The sequence below is a fragment of the Panthera uncia genome (assembly GCF_023721935.1).
Source record: "Panthera uncia isolate 11264 chromosome A1 unlocalized genomic scaffold, Puncia_PCG_1.0 HiC_scaffold_17, whole genome shotgun sequence".
NCBI classification, from domain to species: Eukaryota; Metazoa; Chordata; class Mammalia; order Carnivora; family Felidae; genus Panthera; species Panthera uncia.
The window spans coordinates 7,062,613-7,082,976 of NW_026057577.1; the positions used below are offsets into that span (position 1 = coordinate 7,062,613).

The 20,364-nt window shown below is 44.2% G+C and overlaps 1 protein-coding gene and 1 long non-coding RNA gene across 6 annotated transcripts; one reads left to right on the plus strand and one right to left on the minus strand.

Moving 5' to 3' along the window:
* Positions 1–288: 288 nt before the first annotated feature.
* Positions 289–20,364, plus strand: MRNIP (MRN complex interacting protein). 5 transcript variants are annotated; one of them, XM_049648982.1, is made up of 8 exons: positions 410–426; positions 2,866–2,925; positions 3,223–3,315; positions 8,416–8,504; positions 11,966–12,041; positions 13,200–13,357; positions 14,045–14,132; positions 19,451–20,364. In XM_049648982.1, exons 3-8 carry the CDS (start codon positions 3,304–3,306, stop codon positions 19,934–19,936), a joined length of 909 nt encoding a protein of 302 aa, XP_049504939.1. In that variant the 5' UTR covers positions 410–426; positions 2,866–2,925; positions 3,223–3,303; the 3' UTR covers positions 19,937–20,364. The 5 variants fall into 5 exon arrangements, with proteins under 5 accessions (XP_049504936.1, XP_049504937.1, XP_049504939.1 ...); XM_049648979.1 differs by lacking the exon at positions 3,223–3,315 and having other exon boundaries at positions 289–426; XM_049648980.1 differs by lacking the exon at positions 3,223–3,315 and having other exon boundaries at positions 289–426; positions 11,966–12,029.
* LOC125935358 (uncharacterized) lies at positions 10,970–13,205 on the minus strand. Its single transcript, XR_007461631.1, has 2 exons — positions 12,352–13,205; positions 10,970–11,164 (listed from the first exon to the last, which is right to left on the minus strand). It is a non-coding gene; the product is annotated as an uncharacterized LOC125935358 (long non-coding RNA).

Consider the following 20,364-nt stretch of genomic DNA (forward strand, 5'->3'; position numbering starts at 1 on the left):
AGACCCGCAAGCCCCAACCACGAGTCCCAGGGGTTGGGCCGGGGCGGAGAGGCGCCCTCCCACTCCCAGTCTGCGACTAGAAGCAGCAGAGGGAATGGTGAGGGCAATGGCCAGACCCCGAGCAGCGGCTGGAGGACTTGCCCTTGCAACTTCACTCTTCCCAGCGAGCCCAGCAAGCTAGAGAGGCCCGAAAGCCTGGTGAGGGCGGAGCTGGGGCCGACCGAAGCGCAAAGCGCATGCGCACGTGAGGCGAGACGACGCGGTTGGGGGAGTCGTCTAGTGGACCCTGAACGCGTGTGGGGGGCGTAGTTGGGGCGGGCAGGAGAACGGGGCGCATGCGCAGCGGCGAGGGTAACCGCAATGGCGGCGCCTCAGCGGTTTCGGGTGCTGCGGTGCTACAGCTGCCGCGCCTTCCAGTCGCACCAGGTGGGGTGGGCACCGGCCTCCCCCTCCGCTGGGCGCGGGGACGGCGTGCGGGACTTGGCGGGGCCGCGGGGTGCCCGGCCTCCTTCCCGTACCTTGCCCTCAGGCGCGGGCGCCGTCTCCTGCAGTTGCTTGGGTCTCCCTGAGGCCCGGACACGTGATGATGACTGGCCTTGAGGACTGGGTTTTGATATCTCTTCATAACGTGGTCGTGGGCTTTCTTTTTTTAGTTTTTGTCATGGCTGTTGTAAAGGATTGGTAGGAACCAGGGGCAGTGGTTTCTGCCGAGGCGGCCTCGTAACTTATAGATAGCTGGGAAAGCGAGGTTGAGGATAGCCTCTTTTATGTAGAGCCTAGCTCCCAAAGTGGCTTCTTTCTTATTTTGAATGCATGGGAGATGACAGTTTTTAAAACTGACACACGAACGGGCGTCCCCTGCTGCCACTGCTTGGCTCTGGCAGTGTCTCCATCCGCTTATTAAGGGACTCGCCACCTTTCCCAGAGTGTAAACAACTCGCGCATGAATATTTTAAACAGGATAATCGATACTTCTAAAACGTACTGCTTCCCAAACTTTCAAGATGCAATTTAGAGGATGTCATTTAACCTCTTTTTTCCTGGATAGCATTTCGTCTTCCTGCTTGATGTCACCTAACACTGCTGTCAAGCAGGCGTATCTGCTTCTGATAGTCCTCTCTTATCCCTCGTTGTCTGCTAATCTGTGCCCTGAAAAAGGATAACCTCAAACTTCTTCAAAACGTATGTTTAAAAGTCCGATGCTGAGTATGTAGTTGTAAGCTCGCTGGGACTGTAAGGGCTGTTTGGGGACTCAGGAATTGTTTTTACTTCATTTTTTTTTGGACAGTGTTTTAGGAATTGATATTAAATAGAAATTTCCATTTTTTAAATTATTACACATATATAATGTAGTACACACTCATGGTTGTTTTCAACGATGAAAAGTGATTTGAAACTAAAGGGGGGAAAGAGTTAACAGTTTAATTGCAGGTATGACAATTTCACACATCCCCTTTAATTTCAGACAACCTCTGGATTAGGTATTTTACCATTATTATTTTACAGAGATGAGAATACAGCAATCCAGAGAAACCAAGTGGTCTAATAAATGGCAGATGCAGAGCTATCTACAAAGATCCTGTTAAACCATACTGTCTCCAGATCCCCCAGAGCTAGCCAGTTACCATGTGTCCTTCTAGACCTTTTTTTTTTTTTTAAAGTGCATTTCTTACATGCAGATGTACCCATAGAAAACATTCTTACAGTGTTTGAGGTTCAGTACCGGAGAATTAAATGAATTGCAGGACATGCCCACATAAATTTGTAGATGTGGCTTGTCCTCCTTAGAATCCTTTTGGGTACTTCAAAAAAACCCAATGGTTTTTGTGTTAGGATCATACATCTATTAATTTTTATAAATCAACCCAGGCATGTTTTTTTTTTAATTTTTTTTTAATGTTTATTTATTTTTGAGACAGAGAGAGACAAAGCATGAACGGGGGAGGGTCAGAGAGAGAAGGAGACACAGAGTATGAAGCAGGCTCCAGGCTCAGCTGTCAGCACAGAGCCGGACATGGGGCTCAAAACTCACAGACCATGAGATCATGACCTGAGCGGAAGTTGGAGGCTTAATCGACTGAGCCACCCAGGCACCCCCAGGCATGTTTTTTATGTTAAGCACACTACTCCATTCCATTTTTTCAAACAACTTTGGTGCCTTTTGATAATATTTTCTTTGTTGTTGTTATAAATGGACTCTTCCGTTACCTTTTCTAACTAGATAATTGCTTATATAAAGACTCTATTAACTTTTGAAGCTATATTAACTTTGTATTCATCCCCACCATCTTAGATTGTTTTTAGTGGTTTTTCATTTGGTTTTCTTGAGTTTTCAGGTAAAAAAAAAATCAAATCAATAAATAATGATAATGTTTTCCTCATTTCCAGTTTTCATACCTCTTATTTTTCTTTTCCAATTCCATTTGTAGAAAATAACAATGGTAAATAGTAGTGGGGATTCTTGGCTTGTTCTTGACTTTCATGGGAGAGCTGGTAGTGATTCTGCAGTTTTAGAGTTGAATGTAAGGTATTTTATCCTGTTAAGAGAGAACCCATCTAGTTAAATTTATCAAGAATTGGAATTAAATGTTGTGGAATTATTTTTGAGAACCGCAGGTAATAGAGATCTAACTAGACTGTTTGATACGGATAGCCAGTTTTCCCAGCACCACTTATTAAATAGTCTGTTTTTTCCTCACTCCTAAAATGCCACCTTTACAAGGTACTAGCTTTTTATACATATATGTTGTTGGTTTGTTTTTACACTTTTATTCTTTTCCACTGGCCTTTTTATATCATTATTTTTGATTCAGTTCCACCTGTTTTAAATAATTATCTAAGCCAAATTTCTGAAATTCATTGTAGGAGAAGAAGAGTCTCAAGTGGACGTGCAAAGCTTGTGGAGAGAAGCAGTCATTTTTGCGGGTGAGTCCTGAGAAACAGGGTATCTAATACCCAGGCCAGAAAGCCGGTGGGCCCAGCCCTGCAGTAGCGTGTTTCTCATGGGGTCCCAGCATCCCAGTATTGGGACCAAGTTCACTAGATGCAGAGCCTCTGCTCCCTAAATTCCTGTTCTGTCAGGAAGTGAAATGGATGGAGCAGTGCATGGAAAGTTACCTTCATTTGTTTATTTGGTCAGCAAGTATTTATTGAGTACTTTCTGCCTGCAGGCACAGGAGAAACAAGGGAAGGCAAAAAGCTTTGTCGTTCTTGCCCTCACAGATCTGCTCATGTGGAAGAGGAAGAGAAACCGATGCACACACACTGGCCATTTGAAACTAGATTGAGCACAATGCAGGGAGAATGCAGGAGCCTGTAAGAAGATGACCAGGCAGTCAGACCCACAACCGGTCGGGTGCATGTTGGTGCATGCAGGGTGTGGGCATGGGTGGGCTCAGGAAGGGGAGGCCATCAGGAGACCGAGAGAGAGAGAATGAAAGCTCGGAGTAAAAGCTTATTTAGGCCATTGCCGTTCTCTTCAAGTGGATACCTATTTCTCCAACTCATCCTTTTTTGCTTTTTTTAATGTGTATGTTTGAGGGAGGGAGCACACATGAGAGAGAGCAAGAGCATGAGCACAGCAAGGGAGGGGCAGAGAGAGAATCCCAAGAAGGCTTCATACAGTCAGTGTAGAGCCCGACACAGGGCTCAGTCTCATAACTGTGAGATCATGACCTGAGCAGAAATCAAGAATCGGATGCTTAACCAACTGAACCACCCAGGTGCCCCTCCACCTCATCTCTTTGATACCACACAGTGTCCTGCACCTTTTGCCTCTTTGAGCCCCTGTATACCTTCTCTGGCCCTTGATGCCACCTCTCCACCCTCAGCTCCTTGTTCTCCTTCAGCCATAAGGCCTTTTCTTTATGGCCTTGAAACAATCCAGATGTGCTGCACTCTTAAGGCCTTTGTGCTCATTGTTGGAACTTTGCCTAGCTCTTCTCACTATCCTGATCAGATATTATATTCGAGTGTGTTTATGTGAGTGTGTTTATTGTTTATCTCCTGGAAGTTCCCTGAGAGCAGAAGCTTTGCCTGTTTTATGCTGATACACCCTCTGCACATAGCACAGTACCTGGCACAGAGTAAGTGGTCGCTCGATAAATACTTGTTGAGTTGGTAAGTGACCAATCCCATGTTGTTTGGCATTTAGGTTGATCTTCATCTTCATTGGTAAGAACGATGCTTCAGTGAAGCTTCTTACAAAGAACCTCCTCCTTCACTAGACTAATTACTTCCTTAGGACAAATTCCTAGAAGTTTAAATTGCAGTTTCAAAGGATATCTTTTGACGAAGGCTCTTTTAGTTACAAATAATAGAATATTTCAGAATGGCCTCAGCAAAATAGAAAAAAAATGTCCTGGCAAAGTAATGGGGTATCATGGGGAATTCAGGGGAGGGGTTTCACCCCTGACCCCTTGAAGAACCAGCCCCAAGAATTGAAAAGCTGCCAGCAATGTAGGCATCTTTTCCTCCCCTTCTCCTCCCCATACCTGATTGTCCCCACATCCTCCTTCCCCTCTCCCTGCCTCCTTTCCTTCCCTTACTATCTCCCCAGATAGTTCACAGTAACACACTCCACCCACAGACCATGGACTCTCACTTCAAGCCAACTAGAATAGCTGAGTCCTAATTAATAAACTGGCAGAAGTGATCTGATTGGCCCATTTGACCCAGATGTCCACTTTTGGTCCAGCCAGCTGGGATGGTAGAAGTGGGGCTGATCAGGTCATTGGTCAGCAGTACAGCTGCCGAGGCGCACTCCAAGATTGAGTCTCAGAAGGCAAGGGGCTGGCTCATGAGCTAGTGACTGCTGCTTGTTTTTGATGTCAGCACATATTTCTAAGTTCTCCTTGAGGAGGCTCTACCTTCCTCCCAGCACCTCAATGCATGTGCAGTGGTATATGGCTTATGGTAGACTAGGCCACCGTGACAGGACAACAAAATTGTGGTGGCCTAACACAGTAGAAGTTGTTTCTCTCAATGGGGCGCCTGGCTGGCTTAGTCAGAAGAGTGTGCAACTCTTGAACTCAGGGTCATGAATTCGAGCCCCATGTTGTATGTAGAGATTACTGAAAATAAATAAACTTTAAAAAAAGAAGAAGTTATTTCTCTTGTTCTTGTAACAGTCCTGAGAGGAATTGAGTTCAGCAGGGCAGCCGTCCTTGGTGAGGTCATGCAGGGACCCAGGCTTCTTCTATCTTGAGGTTCTGTCACTCCCAGAGGCCTGTCTCCTGCTGCCTGGAGCCACTGAAGGGCAAGAGCACGAAGGAGCTACACAGGAGGCTTTGAGGGGCCAGGCCCGGAAGTGGCTCACATCCCACTAGAAAGAACCTAGTCTCAAGGCCACACCTGACTGCAAGGAAGACTAGAAAGTGTAGCCCAGTCTGTGGCCAGATAGGAGGAGAATGCATTTCAGTATTCAGCCAGTGGTCCCTGCCATGCTGGCGAGCGTCCTCCCTGCCACTTAACATCTTTTAAAGCTTTGCCATTCTGTTCTGCAGTTCCTCTCCCATTCTTGCTTGAACTTGCCCCAGCTGGACTTTTATTCCCCACAGTCCAGTAAAATTGCTCATGTCAAAGTCATCAGGGATCTCCATTTGCTAAAAACAGTTGTGAGTTCTCCTCCGGTGACTTGACCTATTGGTAGTGTCTGTCACAGTTTGTCACTGAAACATTGTCTTCACCTGGACTTCCAGTCATCCCACTCCTGGCTTTCCCGCTGTCTTTCTGGCTGTGTTTCTGTCCTCTTTGCTAGTTTTTTTCCAATCTCCCCAACTTCTAAATGTGAGAATGCTGTGGTGCTCAGTTTGTTGGCCTCTTCTCTAGTGGCACTCCTTCGGTGGTCTGAGATGAGATCACCTGACAGTTCTGGAATGTCTGTCTCAAGCCCCAGGCCTGCCCCTGCACCATCCATTCAGCTCTCTAATGGGTGTCCCAAACCCACCTTTCCAAACAGAAGGCCTCACCTTACCCCACCCACCTGCTCTCCCACAGTCCACCCTGTCTCTTACGTGCTAAGTCCCTTGTTAGTTGTTTGGGCTAAAAATGTGGAAGTCCTCTCTGACTCCTTTTTTTTTTTTTTTCTTAAACACTCTTCATCCAGTCCATCAATAGATTTTGTCAGCTCTACTTTCAGGATGTACCCAGAATGACCATTTGTTACTACAGTGGTCTGAGCCACATCAGTGTTTACAGCAACCTCCTGCTAGCCCACCTGTGTCTGCCATACAGTCTGCCCTCAGCACCATACCTGAAGGTCCCGCTAAAACATGTGCTAGGCGAGGTCACTCACCCCAGCCTTCCAAGTTAGAGCAAAACCCATGGTCCTACAGGCAGGGCCAAGTGTGCCTGGTACAAAACGAAATTGTGGGACCCCTTGTTCAAAAGCAGAAAGAAAGCTGTTAAAAATACCAAAATATTAAGCTTTTCCTTTCCGTCCTGGTCTCTCTTGATTTTTTATAATGTCTTTTATTTACTGTTGAATGTCTTCCTAAGTAAAGAAAAACTAACATTTTAAAATTATTTTATTATTATTATTATTTTTTTATTATTTTTTTTTTTTATGCAGCACCAGTTTAAAATGCAAAGAGCGTTTAGTCTAGGGGTACCTGGGTGGCTCAATTGGTTTAAGCATCTGACCCTTGATCTCAGCTCACATCTTGATCTCATGGTCTCATGAGTTCAGGCCCCACAGTGGGCTCCGTGCTGGGCATGAAGCCTACTTAAAAAAAATAGTAAGTGTTTAGTCTATATGTGGAATAATATAAGAACATTTACTGTATATATGCAGAATCCTCAGAATTGCCCAATTTGTATTTTGGAGCTCATTCATGCCTATGTATTTCATTCTTACCAGAACAGTGGACATGCTGCACAAAACTAACTCTGCTCTTTATACTCATTGATACATTCTCCCCACACTCTCCCCCATCAGCTCACTGATGCATAAGGAAGGACTGAGAGGGAAAGGAACAAGGGTCTTCCTGCCTTGCCCTTTCCTTCCGTGTCATCATTTTCAGCATAAGTGATCAGCTGTTCCAGGCAAGTAACAGGAATAAAAAGATATGATAGGGTTCCTTGATTATTCATGTATTTTTAAAACATCCTTGCCTTCCTTCTGAAACTGAAGCAAGTTCTTGTTCCAGTGGAAAGCCTGGCCTCTCAGCCAGTGGGTGCTCCCCACATACTCAGGCGTAGACGGCAAACACTTAGTGTCTACACTCAGAGTCTCAGTGAACACTCCCACGTATTGTGAGTCCACTTTAATTCTGTGCTCCTGGGTCATTGAGCATGCTGTATGCAAATGGTGTGGCAAGGAACAATGGACTTGTGTAGTGTGTATATCTCCTCTGCTTATGGACATGCTCCATTATCTTATCACACGTATTCAAAGATTAGGCTATTGAGCATTGGTGGTATAGTGGTGAGTATAGCTGCCTTCCAAAGATAAGGTTATTAACATTTTCAAATAAAAAAAATTTTTTTTAATGTTTTCAAGATGGCAGCCACAGAACAGGTCTCGTTCCCATGAGGTTGACTTTGCCTATAGTAGGGAATAATACACTCAGACCTCATCTCCTACCATTTTCCCCCGGACCACTCAGCTCTAGCCATGTGGCCTCCTTACTGTTCCTTCACAGGCTTAGGGTCTTTGCCTTCAAGTGTATTTCATTGCTTCTGCTGAATGCTTTCCCCCAGCTATCTATGTGGCTTATGCCTCATATCTTCCTATTTTGTGCCCAAATGTCACCTTAGTTATCTATTCCTTGAATGCCCTGTATAAAATAGTCTACTGTTTCCCCCACACTGCCCCATCCCCTTTCATCACCTTATTTTCCTTGGTGGTACTTCTCGTCATGTAATGGCCACATAGTTGACTTATGCAGTCTCCTCACACTAGAATGTATGCTCCATGATGACTGATTTTTGTCCACTTCTGTACTGTATTGTCCTTAACTACTCCAGGGGCCTGGCACATAATAGGTGTTCAGTAAATATTGGTAAACAAATGAGTGACTGCTAAGTGAAAAAAAAGTATTTCATCTTATTTTATGGTCCTTAGATGATCAGTGAAGTAGCATATTTTATGTTTACTGGTGGTTCGCGTTACATATCTTCAATTTCTTATTCATGTTTATTAACCATTTTGTGTGGGGCCTGGGGCTGAGTTAGTCTTTGATGTGTAGAGTTCCAAGTGCTAGAAGGACAGTCAGACCACAACTGTTAGTTCCTGAGACTGTTAGTTTGCAAATCAATTACTCCAGAAAAAGTGGTCAAGTCATTAGAATTTCTGCATGGTACATTTGGGCCTTATAAAGTACAGCTTTCTTCTCCCTGAGGTACATCACTAATGGATCTGTTTCTCCGCATCCTATCAGCACTTTTTAAACTTAATATTTTTTTGTTTTTCAGACTTACGGCGAGGGTTCCGGTGCTGACTGTAGACGCCATGTCCAAAAATTAAATCTGCTGCAGGGACAGATTTCAGAGATGTCACTCAGGTACAGTTGTTTGAAAAGGGCACAGTTATCTTGTCCTGTGTTAATCTTGAGTGATTAGTGGAAGTTTTATATGGAGAAAGCTTTTTCTATATGGTGATTAGTTATCCTAACACTCTTCCAACTGAAAATAACTAAAATATGTCAGCTATGATATTTTAAGTACACTGATGAGATGATGGAAGTAAATGAAATATCAGAAGTCAAAAATGAAGCAAAAGCCAAAATTCAGAGAGTAAGTACCTGGGCTGTTGAGGCAATTGAAGCCTAGTGCTCTGGAACTTTCATTTAGGTGATTGGGAGGGGTGCAGGAGACAAAGACAAGGCCTGTTCAGCATGGGAAGGTCAGTAGGAGACCACCACATAAAGTCAAGTGCCTGGGGCGCCTGGGTGGTTCAGTCAGTTAAGCGTCCGACTCTTGATTTGGGCTCAGGTTATGATCTCATGGTTCATGGGATCAAGCCCCACATCAAATTCTGTGCTGACAGTGTGGAACCTGTTAGGGATTCTCTCTCTTCCTCACTTTCTCTGCCCCTCCCCTGCTTGTACATTCTCTCTCTCAAAATAAATAAATAATTTTTTTTTAAAAAAAAAGCTGAGTCCCCAAAAGACTACACCCTCCATGAATTAACTGAACTAGAAATGCAACCTCTTTGCAGCCTGCCTGTGTTGACCTTGGTGCTGGCCAAAGAGAGGAAATCTCTCTCCAGGGTATAATAAACACAAGAAATCTATCACATGGCTTTTCAGTCTTCTACATGCACTGTGTGAAAAGCCTCAAGCAGAGAATTTATTTTTGAATTGTCCAAGGAAGCAGAGGTAAATATAGCTCCTCTGGAGCATACATCTTCAGCCCAGACCTGAATGTTTAATATAGTTAATGAAATAAAAAAGAAGGTTGATAATGTAAGAAGCAAGGGACTTCAAGGCACCTGGCTGGTTCAGTTGGTGGTAGAGCATGTGACTCTTGACCTCGGGGTCATGAATTGGAGCCCCACAATTGTAATTGGAGATTACAAAAAAAAAAGGCAAATGACTTTAGAAAATGACCAAGTACGTTTGAAAAAGAACCAGATAATCATTGAAATTAAAAATTCAGTGGACAGATTGAGCATTAAATGTAGCTGAAGAGAGAATCAGTGAAATGAAAGATAAATCTGAAGAAAGTATTCACAGTGCAACACAGAAAGATAAAAAGGTGGAAAATGTGAGTTGAGAAACATGAAAACTAAGGGAAGAGTTCGGCAAGAGGGAGTTAAGAAAGCAGGGTAAAGGCAATATTTGAAGAGAAAAGACTAGAGCATTTTCTAGAATCAAAGGCTTATATTCTTAGATTTAGGAAACAATAAATCTCAAACTGGAACAAGTCATTATTTTATTTGCAAACACCATGATTATGTATGTAGGAAATCCTGATGAAACTACACAAATGCTACTAGAGCTAATATTTTAGCAAGATCACAAGGATACAAAGTCAACGTACAAAATTAAATTATTTCTATATAAATGCTATGAACAATTGGAAAATGATTTTTTAAATCAAATACCATTTATAACAGCATCAAAAATTAGATACTTAGGGTAAATATAACAAAAATGTGTCAGATCTGTTCAGTATAAACCATAAAACATTGCTAAGAGAAATTAAAAGATCTAAGTTAATGAAGAGTTCATGTTCATGGATTGGAAAATTCAATATCGTGAAGATTTCAGTTTATCCTAAATTGGTTGGTAGAGACCACCTAATCCAAATCAAAATTCCAGTGGGGTTTGTTTGTTTGTTTTGTAAAAATTGGAAAACTAATCCTAAAATTTATATAGAAATGCAAGTACCTAGAATTACCAAAACAATTCTGATAAGAACAAAGCTGGAGGATTTCTACTGCCTAATTTCAAGGTCTACTATGATGCTGCAGTGACTGAGTGCAATATCTGTATGTGGACATACAGAAGGTTAATGGATAAACACATTGAGGTATGTTCATGCAGTGGCATGCTACAACAGAAACAACATGGGCAAATCTCAAAAACATTGCTAAGTGAGAGAAGCCAGACACAAAAGACTACCTGCTGTATGGATCAGTGTGGTTTTCTAGGGGAGAGAATTGCCTGCCAAGACAGGTATGAGAACTTTTGGGGGTGATGAGAATTTTCCATATCTTGTCCATTATATCTCAATGAAAAATGTTTTTGCTATATCTTGATTGGGGTGATAATTTCAAAGATCTAATTTATCAAAGCTCATCTATACACTTGAATTTTAGTGTATGTTATACCTCAAGTTAATTTTTAAGGTTAAAAAAATTAAATGACCCTTAGATGATGACAACAACATAATGAAATTAGGGAACACAGAAGACAAAGGGGAGAGCTGAAGAGTAGGTGGAGAGAAGAGAGATCTCCTACAAAGGAACATCAGGCACCCGACTTGTCAGTGGTAACGTCAGAAACAAGAACACAGACTGGTATCCTCAGACTGTTGAGAGATGTCCTTTATTGATGGAGTTGAGTTCCTGAATCAGAAAGGTGAGCAGACTTCTAGCCAGTGGCTGCTAGGCCACTGCTCTGGTGAACACTGGATTATCAGCCATGTGGCAGGGTAGGTGTTTCACATGCATGATCTCATTTCCTCATCATAATCACCCTGTGAGGATTATTGGCTTCTGCGTACAGAGGAAGAGAATCAAGTACAGACGCCCACATTTGGCAGAGTTGGCAGTTCGCATAGCTCACCAGGGAGAGTGCCCTCCTGATTGTGTGATGTAACCACCCTGTGTGATGTGGGTGGGGCTGGCCTTGTGCTAACCTCCAGCCCTTGCATGGTAAGTATTTACCCGCCCCTCAGTCCCATTAGAGACCACAGAGGCTCTGGCTCCCCACTCTTCTTTATGTGGTGGAAGAGCCCTGTTCCTCTTCCCTGTGCTGTTCCCTCTCCCTGTGACACACACAGTGCCTCTCCTGTCTTGTAAGGGTTGAGGTATGACTAGAAAGACTTATATAACCCTATGCAGTGGAGACATCTCCATTGCTGATGGGAGGGACTCTGTGCTACAGGAGTTCAGCTGACATTACTCTCTGTGTTCCAGGCCCTCAGCCAGGCATGTGCACACACTTTGTCACGTTTGTCTTCACAGTCACCCATGCAGTATTGTCTTCATTTGTGGATGAGGGAAGCGGGGTAAAATGATGAACCCAAAGTCACACTGTGACAGTGACCGCCAGTCATTGGCAAAGCCAGGATGCAAACTCCAGCTTTAGAGTCTGCCCTGTGTCACTTTTCCTGTTGTTGGTGCCTCTGCCCAGGCCTCCTGAACTAGATCAGAACAACAGAAATAAGATCCTAAGATCCCCTAGAACAGCCTTTGATGGCCATTGTCGAGTATTTATGTCCTGCTGTTCTCCTCTCCTTGCCCTTCGTCTTCCTGGTCATTTTACTAAGGACGCATGTACAATCTTTCACTAAGGTCTCTGGAAGAACCTGTAAATATTGACGAAGAGGACAACGCAGAGCCTCAGCAGGCTGAGCATGTGAGTTCATGGGTAAGCCAGCAGCTCTGTCTCTGTGTCACAGAGGGGGTTCCATTTATTCATCTGTTGATCTTTTGTTCAACAGTGCTATCAACAATGGGCACTTGGCTTAAAGCTACTGGAAACCCAACAAAGAGTAAACGTATCCCTTTTGTACCAGTAATGTGTGTACCAGTAATTACGGTACTCTGAACGGGGCCTTGTCTTTGGCCGGGAGAACTCCTCTGAAATTAGCTTGAACTATACCTCCCCGTGTTTCTCCCCTTGTCCCGCAGTGCTCTGGGCACACCTCTGACAGGGAAAAGGTGCTATTGTACAGTACCTGGCCTTCATGTTTCCTTTCTCCAGACTGGGCCTCCCAGCAGGGCTCACATCCAGCTTTCTGTCCCAGTGCCTAGGAAAGTAGGTGCTTAGACAGTGTTGGCTGGGCAGTGTGTGTAAGAGCTTGAGTGAATGAGGAAGTGATGCCATTGGTACATCCAAGGTGCTGTGGGTACCTTGGGACAGGGTTAGTGGGAACAGCTGCCAGGGGCCCCCTGCCCACCTGAGGACAGAGCCTGCCTCCACTCACAGAATCATGTTGGCAATGTCAGTTGCTTGGCAATGTCGCGCGCTTTTCCTGTTTTTATTATAAACAAGAGCCCTGCTCCTAAGTACATCACCTTAACCCAGAAGCTCTCACATACTTGGTTCTATACTTCCAATTCTGTCCACTTAGGGACAGAATTTTACATCATTGTTATTACAAGAAATGCTAGTTTGCACCCTGGAGTCTTCACTTATGTTGTTCTTGTGTCGCAGTAGAGTTTTCAGTGATGTCCAGTATTTACGGAATATAGTGGATGTAACCAGTGTTTATTCCATGATGACTGGGCATGTAGATTATTTCCAGATTTTTGCTACGATACATATTTGCTGTGGTTCATATCACTTTGATGAGCATCTTTGTGCCTTTGTCTTCATTTGGAACCCCTAGGTCAGGGAGCATGGACATTTGTAAATTTCCTTGATGAGCTGTGCCCTGTATCTTTCCCCTGGCCTGTGCCAGTGTGCACAGTCCCCAGTGGTGCCTCAGGACACCCATCTCCCCATTACCTTCCAGCGAAATACCTTTCCTGGTGACAAGGGAGATGTGGGTCCTGAGAATAAACTTACTTCCCAATCCTGTAGGAAAAACCTCAGTCCTCAGAGAACCGCTGGCTGAAGTATCTGGAAGGAGACTCAGAAGAACAGGGGATGGAAGGAGGAGGAGTGTATTTCAAGACACAGCCCTTGTCCAGGACAGAGAAGACGGACCCTCCCTTCAACACAGGCCTGCCTAGAAAAAGGTGCCAAGCTAGTCACTAATCCAGCCATCGCCCCATACCCACAGTGACTCACAGATGGCGGGGAGTGATGCGCAACCTCTAGCAGCCAGCAGCATGGGGGAAGTCTGATTGGCGATGGCCATCAGCTAGCTTCACCAGGCCCTCCTTGGCCTCGCCAGGTGCCAGATGCTGCCGCACAGAGGTGAGAGGTGCGGGGTGCCAGTATGAGCACCTTTTATGGTGCTCACTTAATTGTGACTGCACTGATCCCCAGGAAGAATTGACAAAGTGAAGTGTGGCCAGAGTGGCTTACAGGCCTGGGAGCTTATAACCTACAGCAGGAAAGACCTGACCTCTTACAGGTGTCTTCTCCTGTAGGCTTACTCTGTGTTTCTGCAATTCTTCTGAGACACTGCCTTATCTAGATCCACGGTGGCTCCCATAGGGCGAGTGATTTATTGGAAGGTAGATTCCAATTCAAAATAAGAACTTTCTAGCAACTACAAGCTATGGAGCAGAAATGGACTGCCTTGGATGTTGTTGGGCAGCCTGTTATTGGCAGTGGAGGAGAAGTAGAGAAGCCACCTTGGAAGCTGTATGGGAGTACAATTTCCTGTGCTAGAGGTCACACCTGGTGACCACCAAGTCAGGATCAGGACCCTGTGAGGAGATAGGACTAGATTCTTGACAGAACTTTATCTCCACCAGGAAATGGATCCAGAGCACAGACCATCCTCCACACAGCCCTGATGTCTGGAACCCGAGTGACTCTGAGATTCCCTTGGAGCCTCAGAAGGTCAGTGAATGAGGACAGTGTTTCTCTTCTGGTCCTAGTAACTACTGAACACACTATGGAATTTTTTTTTTTTTTAATGTTTATTCAATTTTAAGAGAGAGGGAGACACAATTCGAAGCAGGCTCCAGGGTCTGAGCTGTCAGCGCAGAGCCCAGCAAGGGGCTTGAACTCACAAACTGTGAGATCATGACCTGACCTGAAGTTGGATGCTTACCCTTGAGGTATCCAGGCACCCAAACCACACATAGAATTTTTTAACACCCAAGTGTTTTGTCTGCTTTGACTTAAACCAACTCCTTTCTCTGGCTTGTACCATTTCCCTGCCGTATTCAATGTCTCAGTGATGTGAGCTCCTAGTCAAAAGGACAGCTTGATCAACGAAGGTTAGCCACTAGGGCTTTTCTGAGTCAGGAATTTTCTCTTCCTTCTACATGCAGTGGAGGGTCTTTGTCAGACTAGCCAACATGGGATCTGCCCTGCATTTCTAAGGAATTGTTCCCATCCTCACCTTCAGTTACCCAAGTGTGTTCTTTTGCACTGAGACACTGTCTTCCCCTAGGTTCTGCTCTTGTTCTTTTTAATTATTGGAGTATAGTTGACATACAGTTATATTGATGTACAACATAGTGATTTAGCAGTTCAATACATGAATCAGTGCTCACCATGATAAATATAGTCATTGTCACCATACATTATTACAGTATGATATTTCCTATGCTGTTTTTCATCTCTATGACTTACTTATTTTATCACTGGAAGTTTGTATCTTTTCATCCCCTTCATTTATTTTGCCATCTCCTCATCCCCTTCCGCTTGGGCGACCACCAGTTCTCTGTATTTATGAATTCTTTTTTATGGCTAATATTCCATTATATAGATATATACCACATCTTTATCTACTCATCTATCATCAATGGGCACTTGGGCTGTTTCCATATCTTGGCTGTTATAAATAATGTTGCAGTAAACATAAGGGCACATATATCTTTTTGAATTAGTGTTTTTGCTTTCTTTGGGTAAATACCCAGTAATGAAATTACTGGATCATATGGTATTTCTATTTTTAATTTTTTGAGGAAATTCCATATAGCTTTCCACTGTGGTTACACCAGTTTATATTCCCACCAACAGTGCACTAAGGTTCCCTTTTCTCCATGTCCTCCCCAATACTTGTTATTTCTTGTCTTTTTGATAATACCCATTCTGACAGGTGTGAGATAATATTTCATTGTGGTTTTGATTTGCATTTCCCTGATAATTAGCAATGTTGAGCATCTTTCCATGTGTCTGTTGGCCATCTGTATGTCTTCTTTGGAAAAGTGTCTATTTGGGCCCTTTGCCCATTTTTTAATTGGATTATTTGGGTTTTTGGTGTTGAGTTGTATTATAAGTTCTTTATATATTAAGGATATTAACCCCTTTTCAGATATGTTATTTGCAAATATCTTCTTCCATTCAGTACACATTGCCTTTTCATTTTGTTAATGGCTTTCTTCACTGTGCAAAAGCTTTTTGTTTTTATGTACTCCCAGTATTTTATTTTTGCTTTTGTTTCCCTTGCCTGAGGAGTCATAGCCATAAATATGTTGCTAAGGCCAGTGTTCAAGAGCTTATTGTATATATTGTCTTTTAAGAGTTTTATGGTTTCAGATCTCACATTTAGGTCTTTAACCCCCTTTTTTTTTTGAAAGTTGTTTTTTTTTTTTTAAGTTTATTTATTTTGAGAGAGAGCTTGTGCATGAGTATGTGAGTGGGGCAGGGGCAAAGAGGGAAAGAGAGAATCCCAAGTAGGCCCCGTGCTGTCAGCACAGAGCCCGATGCAGGGCTCAAACTCATGAACCGTGAGATCGTGACTTGAGCCAAAATTAAGAGTTGGACACTTAACCGACTGAGCCACCCAGGTGTGCCTAGAAGATATTTAATCCATTTTGAGTTTATTTTTTTGTATAGTGTAAGAAAATGGTCTAGTTTTCCCACCACCTTTCATTGAAGAGACTGTCTTTTCCCCCACTGTACATTCTTCCCTTCTTTGTCCTTGATTAACTGACCATATAATCGTGGGTTTATTTCTGGATTTTCTATTCTGTTCCACTGATCTGTGTGTCCATTTTTTTTTTTTTTTAATTTTTTTTTTTTTCAACGTTTTTTTTTTTTTATTTATTTTTGGGACAGAGAGAGACAGAGCATAAACGGGGGAGGGTCAGAGAAAGAGGGAGACACAGAATCGGAAACAGGCTCCAGGCTCCGAGCCATCAGCCCAGAGCCTGACGCGGGGCTCGAACTCACGGACCGCGAGATCGTGACCTGGCTGAAGTCGGACGCTTAACCGACTGCGCCACCCAGGCGCCCCTGTGTGTCCATTTTTTATGCTGATAAGTTTTGATTGCTATACCTTTGTAGTATATTTTGAAATCTGTGATTGTTATACCTCCAGCTTTGTTTTTCTTTCTCAAGTTTGCTTTTGCTACTCAGGGTCTTTTGGATTCCATACACATTTAAGGATTGTTTGTTCTGGTTCTGTGAAAAATGGTATTTTCATGTGGATTGCATTGCATTTCATAGATTGCATAGGGTAGTATGGGACAGTATTAATCCTAATCCATGAGCGTGGTTTATCTTTCCATTTGTGTCATCTTCAGTTGCTTTCATCAGTGTCGTACAGTTTTCAGAATTTAGGTCTTCTACCTCTTTGGTTAAATTTATTCCAAGGTATTTTATTCTTTTTGATATAATCATAAATGGGGTTGTTTTCTTAATTTCTCTTTCTGTTATTAGTGTATAGAATTCTCTTATTAGTGTATATTAGTGTATAGAATTAGTGTATAGAATTTCTCTTTCTCTTTTGTTATTAATGTATACAAACACAAGAGATTTCTGCAACTTCACTGAATGCATTTATTCTGATAGTTCCTAGGTAGAGTCTTTAGAGTGTTCTATATGGAGTATCATGTCATCTGCAAATAGTGAGTTTTACTTCTTCCTTACCAGTTTGGATGCCTTTTATTTCTTTTTCTTGTCTGATTGCTATGGTAGGACTTCCAGTACTCTGCTGAATGAAAGTAGTGAACGTGGATATCCTTGTCTTGTTCCTGAGATCTTAGAGGAAAAGCTTTCACTTTTGCACCATTTAGTATGGTATTAACTGTGGGCTTGACATATATGGCCTTTATTATGTTGAAGTGTGTTTCCTCTAAACCCGTTTTATTGAGAGTTTTTATCATGAATGGATATTGTACCTTGTCAGATGCTTTTCCTGCATCTTATTGGGATGAACAATTGGTTGTTATCCTTCTCTTGTTGATACCATGTATCACATTAACTAATATGTGAACATTGAATCACCCTGATGTACCTGGAATAAATCCTACTTGATCATGGCGAATGATGATCCTTTTAACATATTGCTGAAATTGGCTTGCTAAGATTTTTTTGATTTTTGCATCTGTGTTCATCAGGGATTTTGGTCCTTAATTTTCTTTTCTTGCAGTGCCTTTGTCTGGTTTTGGTATCAGGGTAATGCTGATACAATGCTCATATAATGAATGTACAAGTTTTCTTTCCTCTTCTATTTTTTGGAATAGTGTGAAGAGAATAGGTATTAACTCTTTAAACGTTTGCCAGAATTCAAGACTACCAGGGACGGCTGGGAGCAGAGCACATGGTGCTAGCACAGTGTGTGGAGACAGAACTGGCTCCCACACGCATCCTGTTATCCTGGCTGGGGGAGGGCAAGTGAAATGGTGCCCACTAGCACTTTTGTTCTAGAAGAGAGCTCCTACAGATCCCTGCCCCTCCAGCATATATCCTAAAATTAGTTAACTAAGATCTTCACATATATACCCAGGTGCTTTTCAAACTACTGTTTCTGTGCTGTGTTGGGCACAGTTATTTATTGTGTTGGCTCTTTACAGACAGGGACTTGGTTTCCTATCAGCCTCCAGCTCTCTTAGTGTTAAGCTCCAGATTTACAAAGCCAGATGTTATATAGGGACTGGTCTTCCCAGTGCAGGTCCCTGAGGCCGGGGTGCCTGGTGTGGGGTCTGGCCCCTCCCATTTGTGGCCAGTCACTCCAAGCGTTTGGTCCTTGACTGCACTCATCTCTGCCCCTCCTACCCTTCCCAATATTACCTTGTTACAACTAGCTGTGCAAAGTCTGCCCTGCCATGCTTCACATCATTTTGAGTTAGTTAGGATACATGTAGTTGTTGCCCCCCTATGTCCGTGGTACGAGGTAAGCTCAAAATCCTCCTATCCAGCCCCACCACCCTCCCACACTTCTGCTCGTTCTTGGTGTTTTAAATCTTCCCAACCCCACTGCACTCAGACTTTGCTTTCTTCTGTCACCGGAGCCGCAGGCACCAAGGCAGAAGTCTCTGCTGGGCCTCGGTCACTGCATCACCGCAACATAGGCCAAGGTCAGCCTGGCCAGCCTCACACAGTAGGGCAAAGGTCAAACTTTGACGTGGCCACTGACTAGCTGTGTGGCCCTGAATCTCCAAGTCCTAGAATAATGACAGTTATTGATCTGCTGGTCCCTCAGTTAAACATTTTAACTACATTGTCACGTGGGATGCCCACACAGGCATGTTTGGTTTTGCAGGTGAGGAACTAAGGCTGCACAATAACGTGGTCCCAGCAAGTCAGGGGCAGGGCCGATGGTCATCTTCGGCTGTTACAACCGACCACAAGCCTCTTCCACACCGCCCTCGGGTAGTGATGCAGGGTCCTGCCTGTTCCTACTCTCAGATGCCTTTATAGGCCGTCAAACCCTGGTTCCAGTGCGCCCTTGGCTCCTGAGGGAAGAGAGGCCAGGCCCCATGCTGTGCTCACCTCCTGGGGTCTTCTGTGCAGCCACTCCCCACCCCCCACCCCACCGGCTTCAAACCTTCCCCCGCAGTTCTGGAGAGACCTTCCCATCTGTTGGCAGTGAGCAGACAGGACAGCTCTTCCCCCCTTTCTAGATGGTCTCATGGGCCTTTCCTGCTGACCCCTCCTCTCAGGCACCCTCTCACTTGATTCTAAGTTTCCATGGAAATACTCTTTTCTGGAAAGCCTGGTCATAGAATTTGGCAGAGGATTTGAGGTGAGGGCATTTATTTGCCCTGCTTTGCCAAACCACAGAATGAAAGCAGGTCCCTAGCCTGCCAGCACAAGAACTAGCAAGTAGGCAGAACAGAGTGAAAAGTGGGAGAACCCTGAGGCAGAGGACACAGCAATGCAGGCACAGGGATCCTTCTCTCCCATCCCTGGGTCCTGCTGGGCCACTGGCACTTGTTCTGAATGGCGGACCTGATCATCTTCTCTCCTTTCCGTTGCAGGACCACACTGGCTTGATGGGGAAGGTCAAAGACAAAAGCAGTCACAAGGACTGGGGCACCAGGGAGCTTTTTGTTCCTCAGGGGGATCCTCCACAACCTACCCACCGTGTCAGGACCATGCCTTCCAAGTGGGAACGATTCCTTCAGCCGCCTGGAAACAGCCAGTGTGTGGACATGAAGCCCCCAGTTCCTTTGAATAGCGACCCTAGGCCAGCCAAGGTGGCACTGGCTGAGCAGGGGACCCTTAGGGCCCAAACCCCAAGGGAGGGGTACATCAGCAAGCCCCATGATGCACCCGAGCTTCTCTGGCTCACACACACGCTCACATCCGGCTCCCAGAGGCCCTGCGTGAAGACCACCAAACAGCCATGGGACACCAATCCTCTGGCAAAGGGTGGGTCCTTAGCCACAGGGGCACAAGAGCCCCCACTTGTGCAACTGTGTGACCTCTTTAAAACTGGGGAGGACTTTGAGGACCACTTGTGAACTGAAACTAGAATTTTACTAACAGACATATTTGTTGTATGAGCAAATTAGACCTCTTGGCCACTGGAAAGGGGGCTCCCCAAGTAGCTTTTAAATGGTTCCCATAAATAGGGGTGCCTGGCTGGCTCAGTTGGAAGAGTGTGTGACTTGAACTCATCCTGAGAAAGTTTCACATTGGCTGTAGATTTTTTTTTTTTTTTAAAGTTCCCATAAGTGATCCCCAGTCCTGTCAAGAAAGACACACTACAGGGCACTGGGTGGCTCAGATGGTTGAGGGTCTCCTCTGGCTCTTTAGTTCAAGCCCCACGTTGGGCTTTGTGCTGTCAGTGCGAAGCCTAGTTTGGCTCCTCTGCCCCCTCTCCTGTCCCTCCCCCTGCTCACACAGGTGTGATCTTTCAAAAATAAAAAAATGACAAACACAACTATCA